The following is an 11,330-nucleotide window of genomic DNA, read 5'->3' on the forward strand; positions in this document are numbered from 1 at the left end:
AGTGGAAAAGGGGAACCGATTACAAGGATCCACATATAACCCCCTCCCTGTGGGACGAACAACAGAAAAGTGGGTGAAGGGAGACATTGGCAGTATAAGACATAATAATAATAATTATAAATAATAATAACTTATAAATTATCAAGGGTTCATGGGGGGCAGGGAGAGAGGCAAAAAAATGAGGAGCTGATATTAAGGGCTCAAGTAGAAAACAAATGTTTTGAGAATGATTATGGCAACAAATGTACAAATGTGCTTGACACAATGGATGTATGTATGGATTGTGATAAGAGTTGTACGAGCCTCCAATAAAATGATTTTTAAAAAGTCTGTTGGAAAAAAAAGGAATATTTAGGGAAAAAAGAATTGTGATAAAGAAGTGTTCAAAGAATGACTTCTGCCATCAAGTTAATATTCACTCCTCATGTCAATTTACATACATGAAATGTTTATCTTACCTCATGTGCTTGCTTTCCACTATAGGACATTTTCTTAACTGCCACCACTTCATTAGTATGAGCATGCGTGGCCTGTGTTAGCGGACAGAAGAAAAAAATTTTAATTAATATTTCAGCCACAAATATTTTAGCAGACTTAAAAAATCCCCAAAACATTCTCTAACTTCCTTATCATAGTTCTAAAATACTGCCCAACTTTTAACAGGCCTGATAAACATTTACACCCCACTTTAAGATACAGCTCCTTACAGCACAGATGGCAGTATAAGAAAGGACAAAAGTTTAATAAAATATATTCAATGAAACAAAAACTTTTCATATTTCTAAAATATCCATACTAGCTTCACCACGTAGAAAGTCAATCCACGGCAACAGATCTGGTATCATCTAATAAAATAACCATTAAAATAATGATGCAATCAATATGTGCATGCAGTAAAATGAAAAGACGTCAAACATATATATAAAAATAAGCTATTTAGTATGATCTTATTTCTGTAAAATAGTAATAATGTACAGATATCTGTGGGAAAAAATTATCACAGAATATCTATCAGTAATATCTAGAGACTCTCTTTCTGTAATTATGGAAATGTTCCATATTTGAACTGTTCACTACAATACCATGTAAAATATGGTTAGGGAATGAATTATAAATTGTAATTAATAAATAGTTACATGTAGCTAGGGGCCTCTATACTGAACTATGTATCAAAAATGTAAGATTAATCATATAGTAAACTATTTTCAAGTCAGTCTGCGTCAGTCAAACCCCTCATGCAAGTAAGCTATTCTGGCTGCGTGTATTATGATGATTATGGGCCCTAAACACTATCTACAACAATGCCTTTGAGATAGAAGATCTGAATCAATATAATCTATGAATTTGGAAAAAATTTTTTGAGGGGGCATATAATTATTTTCTTAAATACAACTGATTGAAGAATTTCCTCACTTATTACAAGTTTCTTAGTAATTTTAAAATGTTAATTCAAACAATAATTCACTGGTGTATAATGAATTCAATTCCATATTCTTACTGAATATCAAAAAGCAGAGAAAGTCAACATACAATCTTTTTAAAAAATGTCTTTCAAAAGCAATAAGGTAAAAGTACCTAAAAGTATCTATTATGCAAACAAGGTATCCATTAGTCATCATTTTTAAATCTGCTCTAATACAAAACTCTACAAAAGGACTTTTAAGATATTTTATTCATTTAGAAGGTATATTTTGACTTTCATTAAAAATATCTTTCAAATATAACTATCTTTCACATTGTGCTGCCTCTAAAATTTTAATATTAAGACTATGTTTCTAGTTGTTTATTGCTCCATTTGTGAGGATTTAATATATGTATATACTGAGTTGTACTGGACTGTAGTTTTTTATTTTCATCATGAAGTGCTTTAAGATCCCCTCACTTTAGCAAAGTAAAGTTGTGCCATCTTCATATTGAAGATTGTTAATAAGTCTTCTTCCCATCCTGATAGTGCATTCTTCTTCAGAGAGGTCAGCTTCTGGGATTATGTGTTTAGCATTTAGACTGAATAATAAGTAGAGTGAAAGGATACAACCCTTATGCACATTTTTCTTCTTTTTAAACCACGCAGCATTACCTGGTTCTATTTGAATGACTGACTTTTGGTCCATGTACAGGTTCCACATAAGCACAATGAAGTGATCTGGAATCCCCATTCTTCCAATGTTATCCTGACTTTCTTATGATCCACACATCTTTCTGGTATTTTCTGCTTTCAGGCAAGATCTATCTGATATCAGCAATGATATTCCACCTCCTCTTCTAAATATGACTTGAATTTCTGGTAGCTATTAATCAATGTACTACCGCAACCATTTCTGGATTATCTTCAGGAAAATATTTTTTTCATGTGATAGAATATTGTTTTATAATCCCTGCATTCTGTTAGGTCATTTTTCTTTGTAAATTGGCACAAATATAAGTCCCTTTCAGTCAGTCAGTCAGGTACTTAGCTATCTTCCAAATTTCTTAACAGACAAGTGAGGGCTTCCAACTCTTCATCAGTTTGTAGAAACATTTCTATTGGTATTCTGTCAACTCCAGGACTCGTGTTTTAGCTAACACCTTCAGTGCGGCTTATACCTCTTCCTCCAATACCATTAGTTCTTCATCTTCTTGACCAGTGCTGAGTGGGTATTCTAATTCTAGGACTCTGCACATTGCATTATGATACTCAACTTTATTTTCTCAAGCTGCTTTTTGAAAATTTCTGTTCAGCCCCCGCATTATATCATGTATTTGCTTTGACTACTCTAAATTCAAGAATACGTTTCACAGTCTCTCCTGATATCCACGTTGATCTTTTCTTTATTCCTCATCTTTATAGTGATCTCTGCTACTTCGTGTAGAATGTTCTTGATGTTATCCTACAACACATGTATTCAATGTTGTATGTCTTCTGAGACAGTCTCGAAATCCAAGTGTGATATAATCAGTTATATTTTGCTCCTTGTGGACTTGCTTTAATCTTCAACTTCTCCATTCAGATGAGCAAGTGATGGTCAGTTTCAAGTACAGCATCTGGTCTTGTTCTGAGTGAAGATACTGAGCTCCTTCAGCATCTATTTCCACACACAAAGTCTACTGGATTCCTGTATGTTCTATCTGGCAACTTCCATGTATGTAGTCACCATTTATGTTGTTCAAAAGGAGTATTTGCAATGATGAAGTTGTTAGTCTTTCAAAATTCTATCATGAAATCTCTAGCTTTGTTTCTATGATGAAGGCCATATATTTCAATTATTAATTCATCCTCTGGTTCACATCCTATACACCAGGAATTACCAATGCATCTACAGTGGTTAGTGTGTAAATCTGAACAATACTTGTATTAATTGGTCAACCTTGTGACTACATTGCCCTATGACAGATAGCACTGTACATCCGGAAAGATTTTGAAATGTTCTTTTGGATGATGGATTTGATGCCATTCCTCTTCAATTTGTCATTCCGAGCATAATACTATGATTGTCTGATTCAAAATGGCCAATACGAGTCCATTTGAGCTCACTAGTGCCCAGGATATTGATCTTTATGTGTTCCATTTCATGTCTTACAACTTCCAATTTTCCTAGATTCATACTTTATACATTCCACATTCCATTTATTAATGGATGTTTCTAGCTGTTTCTTTTCATTTTGAGTTGTGCCACTTTAGCAAATGAAGGTTGACATTACTCTGAGGAGACAGCTCTACCCCCGTCATATTTTGAGTGCCTTCTACCTTGAAGAACTCATATTCCGACTCTATGTCAGACAACGTGGCACTGCTGTTCAGAAGGTATTCACGGTGGCTACATTTTCACGAGTGGACTGTCTCTTCCTTAATCTATAAGTTCTTCTGATACTTGCCTACTACAGGTGACCATAGGGATAGCCGAAATAATAGTAGCACAACTTTCAGCATCATAGCGACAGCCAAACCATTATAGTATGACAAACTTACCAAAAAGTGATACTCGATTGGGGTAGATGACTTGAAATCCTAACAATATTTTTATGCTGATTTTTCTATGGCTAGGAGATATTTCTAATACAAATATTACAGTGGTTAAAGTACAGAACAAATTACACTGAAGATAATTAAAAACAATGTTTTAGTACAGAAAATGGGCACTATAAATGAGACCTGTTTTCCAGTGCTCCATACTATGTTATGAATAATTACAGTCTCTAAGCATTTCAAGCTTTTTCTTGAAATATTCATTCCTAACACTTCCAACAGTGTCACTGTTTTAAGTAATGTTTAACAAGATCATTCTTTTAAAATATAGTTATTGAGAATTTAGCATGCATTTCTAATGTTTTCTTAAGTATTCTGTAGCTACTTGGCATTTATAACCAACTTTTTCTGTACTTATTTACTTCAACTAAAACTAAAAGGCAGAGAAACTGAACTAAATTATTTGCTTTAGGTGGATAATGGATGATATGTTGAGTTCCACAAGGCAGTTCTAGAAAGATATAGACTTAGTTGTATTTAAGCAAATATGAAAATGAGTATGCTCAATCCTTTTATATTTTCTTCTTATATAATTTCTTACAATTTACTTCATTTAATTTTAGTATCTTACTTCTTTTCCTGCTAATTTCTAAATTACTTATGTAAATATAAATACACAGCAATATTTCATCAAACTAATAATTTCTATTTCCTCTGAACATAACATGTATTTTCAGCTGATTAGTCTATAAGAATTGAGGCAGCTTACAATTCACTTTAGGTAGATTTCCTGGCTTCATTCTGGATAGAACCTGCCAACTACAAAGAAACTACAGTAGAATTTCAATGTCTAGGTATAAAAACAGTGGTAGCTAGACACCAGTCTTTCTAGCTTGCCAATATGATTATGATTTATGAAAAGTACTAATTATTAGTATATGACACTCTCTGAATCCTTCATAATTCATGCACCCACTTATCCAGCCATCAAATACTTATTGAGTACCCACAGTCTGTCAGATGTTGGATTCAGTGCTGGATATATAGCTGTGAGCAAATAAGGCCAGTATCTACCTCTGCTCTAATAGGATAAATACACATGGTAGCCAAGCTAAAATCACAAATATTAAATTGCAACTGAGACCTGTACTATCAAGAAGGGTATGTGTTCACTTGAGACCAATAGATCTAGAGGAATTAAGATGATGAAAATGGGAAGAAAAGCATCCCAGAGAGTAGTTTATGCAAAGCCCTCTGACGGATGATGAAACAAAAGCCAATATCACTAGAACAATGGGAGTGAGGAAATGGAGTTCAAGGATAGACAGGAATCATATCATGAAGGGGCATTTTGGAGGCCCACATTACAGATTTTGATTTTTTGTCAAAGAACAGTGGACAGTCTCTGATGTTTTATAGCCAAAAGGTGGCCAGGTATACATGTTTGTTGGTTTGTTTCCAAGCTCACCGATCTTTCCAACTATTTAGTCATTATTCATGTGACATTTATTGAGTTCTTACTATATGTCAGACAATGAACAAAATGGATTCAATCCTTGTCTGTAATGGAACTTATTATTTACTCGGAGAAAGACAAATGAATAAAAATCTTTCATGCATAATCATTTTATTACAACTATAATGTATCCCAATAAAGTATTACGGAGAGGGTCTTATAAAATCCCAAAGAGTACTACTTTCGTGTGGGAGGTTTGAACAGGAATGTAGCCCTGACGTTGAGACCTGTAGGTGAACAGGAGTTGGGAAAGGATGAAGACGTAAGGTGAAAAGTTCTCTTGGTGAAGGGAATAACGCATGAGGCTCCCAGGGCGTGAAAGAGTCTGGCACCTTAGAGAAATGTGCAGGGCATAACTTCAAGCTGCAACTTTTTGGTAGGGTCTTAAGGGTCGATTCATGTACCACTGACTCGGATAATGTCTGAAATCCCAACGCCAGCTTTTCAACAATATCACTTGGCTCCTACTATAGATACCCTTTAACAAAGTATATTTCACAAGGGACAGCTAGAATGTATAGAGTTCCCACTTTCTCTATCTGATTTATCTAAATGATTCTTTTAAATTACTTACAAAATAAACGGCTCCAAAACTTCCATGCCCAATTTCATGCAAACCAATAAAAAGTTCTTCAGGATCATCTTTGTAGAACAGATCCGAAATCTCTGGGTCTTTTGGCACCCCTTTCGGCATGATGATAAGTACTGAGAGTACTTTACTTTTTGATATCACAGTCACCTTTATCTCCCATTGACAAGGTTTTTTAGTAAATCTTCAGCACCTGTAGAGAAATGAGGTTTGCCATTAACTTCTTTTTAACACATTTTGTTTGGTATCAATATAAATTAAAATCAATAATAAAAACATTTATGTCTTGCAACTCATAAACAAAAAGACCAAAAAGCCTCATCTGAATAGACTTTTTTTCACCAAATGGACATTAGGACATGAAAAATGTTTAAGATGATTAATTATCACAGAATTGCACAGACAAAATGTACCATGAGATACCATTTCACACCCATAAGGATAACTGTTTTTTAAAAATCTGTGATGGTTGCACAGATGCATATTCTTGTTAAGGCATATTGTGCTCTTTAAAAATGTTCAGATTGATATCGATTACACACAAATAAGATTGAGCAACTTTCTGCCATATAGGTGCCAGTTATTCTTGAATCAATGAGATAGAAACATACATGCACATTCATCGACTGACATATTCAAATGACAAATAACATATGGTATTTTTACACAAAACACATGCACATTAATCTTTTTTCAAAAAACAAAACCAAACTATGCAACCACTCAGGTAATGTTTTCCAAGGCAAGTACACTGCATTTTACTTAGTTGGGCACACCATATGTGATAGGAGCCCTGGTGGTGTAGTGGTTACAATATTGGGCTGGGATCCACATGGTTGACAGTTCAAAGTCACCAGCAGTGGTGCGGGGAGAAAGACTGTGCTTTCTACTCCGATAAACAGTTGCCGTCTCAGAAACACATAGGGGGCTTGCTATGAGTTAGCATTGACTTGATGGAGGTGAGTTTGGTCTGGTTATATGTACAATACACTAAATAGTAAACTGAAAAAAAGAAATACTAGAGGTCAATTTGATATGAGACATGTGTAACTTCACTACTATTCAAAGAACTGAAATAATAAGATGCCTCTTTTCACTCACAAAATTGGAAAACAGAAGAAAAAGATACATTTATTTTGGTGTGAGCATAGAAATAGTCAATTTCATATACTGCTGGGAAAGTAGAATGGAGCAAACTTTGACATAATGTCCTTTAAGGAATGTATATTATGCTAAGCAGATATTTTTAATTTGTATTCTTTTAAGAAAAAGAAGCAAAGCACAAGGAGATAGAGCATAGACGGAGTGAGCCTCCATTCAAGATAGGCAACATTACTTCCTTTATCTAAGTTTGGGGCTTGTATTTTATCTGTTCCCCATCATCAGTCAGATTGTCATACTATGGCAGCTCGCATGTTGCTATGATGCTGTAAGTGCCATGCCAAGTGGTACTTCCAATATTAGCAGGGTGACCAGGTGAGCACATTTCAATGAAACTTGCTAGAAAGAAGAAAAAGGGGCCCATGGCTGAAAAGTTAGCCCCTAAAACCTTATGGTTCATAGTAAAACATGTATGTATGGAGCATAAATCCAGGAAAATTAAAAGTGATCAAAAATGAAATGGACGCATAAAGATTGATAAACTTTGCATTAGTGTCCTAAAGGTTGAACATAAAATATTGGCATTAACCATTTTGAATTGAAAAATCATACAGTTTCTATGACCGGAATGACAACTTCAAGAGAAATGGTGTAATGTTCCTTGTACAAGAGAAAATGTCAAGATCTATATTGAAATACAATGTTGGCTTTGATAGGATAGTATCTATATACTTACAAGTAAGACCAGTTAATATAAGTACTATTCAAATTAACACACCAATCACCAAAGCCAGTGGCAAATAGATTAAATAATTCTATTAACTTCTTCAGTCTGAAATTGATCAAGCAGGTAATCAATATGTATTGATAATTACTGGTGCTTAGAATGCAAAAGTTGGAAACAAAGAGGAAGTATCAATAGTTGGAAAATATGGCTTTGCCTATAGGAATGAAGCTAGAGATTACACGGCAGAATTTTGCAAGACCAGTGACTACTTCCTCATTGTACATAGTATTTTTTAGCAACTTAAGCATCAGCTATACATATGAGCCTGGCCACTGGAATATAAAGGAGTAAAACGGACTATATCTTTGGGAAGAGATAACAGGGAGGTTCTATATCATCAGCCAAAACAAGTCCAGGGGCCAACTGTGGAACTGACAATTAATTGTTCATATGCAAGTTCAGGTTGCAGTTGAAAAAAATTAAAACAGGTCTAGGAGACCCAAAATAAGATCTTGAATATCCCACCTGAATTCAAAGATTATCTCATGAATAGATTTAAAACATTGAATACTAATAACTGAAGACCAGATAAGTTGTGGGATGACATCAAGATGTGGAAAAAGCAAAAGGTCATTTAAAGAAAAAAAAAAAGTGGATGTCAAAGAGACTCTGAAACTTGCTCTTGAACATAGACTAGCTAAAGCAAATAGAAGTGATGAAGTAAAAGAGCTAAACAGAGACTTTCAAAAGGCAGCTGTAGAAGATAAAGTAAAGCAATTTAATGATATATGCAAAGACCTGGATTTAGAAAACCAAAAGGGGAGAAGATACCAAATGTTTCTCAAGTTGAAAAAACTGAAAAGTAATCCTTGGTTTGCAATATTGAAATAAGCAAAATATTAAATGATGCAGAAAAAAAAGAAGGAATTTACACAGCCACTGTAGCAAAAAGAATTGGTCAAGAGCCACCCATTTCAAGAGGCAGCATGTAATTAAGAACTGATAGTACTGAACGAAGTTCAGGCTGCACTGAAAGGCTTAGTGAAAAACAAAGCTCCAGGAATTGACAGAACACCCACGGAAATGCCTTAAAGAACTGATACAGCACTGAAGCATTCACTAATCTATTGTCAGACATTTAGAAGACAGATACCCAGCCAACTGACAAGAAGAGAGCAGTATTTGTGCCCACTCCAAAGATTTTGTCGAACAATTAGTATAACATGAAAGTAAACAAAATCACATGCTAATAAATTTTAGCTTGAGATAATTAAAAAAACACAGTTGCAGCAGTGCATCGACAAGGTAATGCCAGAAATTCAAGCTGGATTAAGAAGAGGGATGTGGATGAAGGGATATCATTAGTGACTTCAGATGGATCTTGGCCTGAAAGCAGAGACTCCTTGAAAGATGTTTACCATATATACTCGAGTATAACCTGACCCGAATGTCATCTGAGACACCTAATTTTACCACAAAACTACCTTTTAAATATGCTGAAAAAATTAGCTTATACTTGAGTATATACAATACCTGTATTTTATTGACTATGCAAAGACATTTGATTCTATGAATCGGAACAAATTATGGATAATACTATAAAGAAAGGAATTCCAGAACTTGTACAGAGACCAAGGGAATACTGTATATCTTAAAATCAGGAATGCTGTGTGTTCCGGTTATCTCCTTTCAGCATACATATTCAAGTTGTTTGCTGAACAAATCATCTGAGCCACTGGACTACATGAGAAAGAATGCAGCATCAGAATTGGAGGAAGTCACGTTAACAACCTGCGAAGTGCAGATGAGCCAACCTTGTTTGTGAAAGCAAAAGAGCATTTACTGATGAAGATCAAGGAATACAGCCACCAATATGTATTATACCTCAATGCAAAGGAGACAAAAATCCTCACAATTGGACCAATAGACAGTATCATGATAGACAGAGAAAAGACCGAAGTTGTCAAAGATTTCATTTTATTTGGATTCATAATCAATGCTCACGGAAGCAACAGTCAAGAAATCAAAAGATGCATTGCATCGAGAAATAAATCCCTGTAAAAACCTACTTAAAACATTTAAAAGCAAAGATGTTACTTTGCAGCTTATGATGGGTGGTGCCCTAAGTCAAGGTATTTTTAAGCTCTTCATATCTATATGAAAGCCGAACAATGAATACAGAAACCTAGAGAAGAACTGATGTGTTTGAATTGGGGAGGAATACTGAGGATTGCCAGAACAAACTAACGTGTCTTGGAGGAAGTAGTCAGAAGCAAGACTTCATCTTTGGATATATTATCAGGAGACCATCCAAACCCCTGTCTACTGCTATTGAGTCAATCCAACCAAGAGGAGCTCTGGAAAAGGCCAACATGCTTGGTAAAGTACAAGGTCAGTGTAAAAAAGACGACCTTGGACAAGATGGGCTGACACAGCAACTGGAACCATGGACTCAAACATAATAATTGTGAGGATGGTGCAGGACCAGGCGGTGTTTCATTCTGTTGTACACAGGGTCACAGTAAGTCAGAGCCAACTTTGTAGTACCCAACAACAAACACTAACATTTTATCTTAAGTAGGTGCTGGAATTTCAGGTAATTTTAAAATTTCCTTCTTTGAGCTTAACTATAGTTTCTAAGGAGTCCTAGTGGTGTAGTGGATTACACACTGGGCTGCTAACTGCGAGATCAGCAGTTCAAAACCTCCAGCTGCTCTGTGGGAGAAAGATGAGGCTTTCTACTCCCTTAAAGATTTATAGTCTCAGCTTGGGTTTCTTCCTTCAGTACCATTGGTTCTTGCTCATATGCTATCTCTTAAAATGGTAGAATGTTGACTAGTTCTTAGGTGCAGTGACTCTGTATATTCTTTCCACCTTCTTTTGATGCTTCCTGCATCATTCAATATTTTGCCCATTGACTCTTAATATTGCAACTTGAGGCTTTAATTTTTTTCTTCAGTTCTTTCAGTTTAAGATCGGCAACACCACCCCTCTTGATTGTGTCATTCCTGGCATAGTAAACTAAATGATTTTTTGATTCAAAATGGCCAATACCGGTCAATTTCACCTAATATTTAGATGATTGATCTTTATGTGTTCCAAATAAATTCTGAATGACATCCAATTTTCCTAGATTCATACTTCATACATTCCAAGTTCCAATGATTAATTGATGCTTGCAGTTGTTTCCTCTCATTTTGAAGCTTGCCCCAGCAGCCAATGCAGGTCCCACAAGCTTTACTCATGCAGACTTTCCTCGATCCGGGTCATTATGGCTGACCCTACTTTGAGAAGGCAGCTCTTCCTCAGTTATATTTTTAGTGTCTTCCAACCTCGGGATCTCATCTTCTGGCACTGTATCTGTGTTCTGATTCTGTTCATTACGTTTTAGTAAATGACAATATTTCAATGCTGTATCCATGAGGTTTTTGTTTGTTCGTTCATTTGTTTTTTA

The 11,330-nt window shown here is 35.2% G+C and overlaps 1 protein-coding gene across 1 annotated transcript in view; it reads right to left on the reverse strand.

Annotated features, from left to right (window-relative positions):
* The window catches only part of TAOK3 (TAO kinase 3), a 111,879-nt gene that overhangs the window by 99,387 nt on the left and 1,162 nt on the right, over nt 1–11,330 (reverse strand). The window contains exons 2-3 of the mRNA XM_004709559.2: nt 6,034–6,241; nt 459–530 (exon numbers count right to left, since the gene is read on the reverse strand). Of these exons, the coding sequence (XP_004709616.1) occupies nt 459–530; nt 6,034–6,153 (192 nt within the window). The 5' untranslated portion in view covers nt 6,154–6,241. The remainder of the gene's footprint in view (nt 1–458; nt 531–6,033; nt 6,242–11,330) is intronic.

The sequence above is a fragment of the Echinops telfairi genome, unplaced genomic scaffold (genome assembly GCF_000313985.2).
Source record: "Echinops telfairi isolate 266 unplaced genomic scaffold, ASM31398v2 ScPeMD7_7412;HRSCAF=8450, whole genome shotgun sequence".
NCBI classification, from domain to species: domain Eukaryota; kingdom Metazoa; phylum Chordata; class Mammalia; order Afrosoricida; family Tenrecidae; genus Echinops; species Echinops telfairi.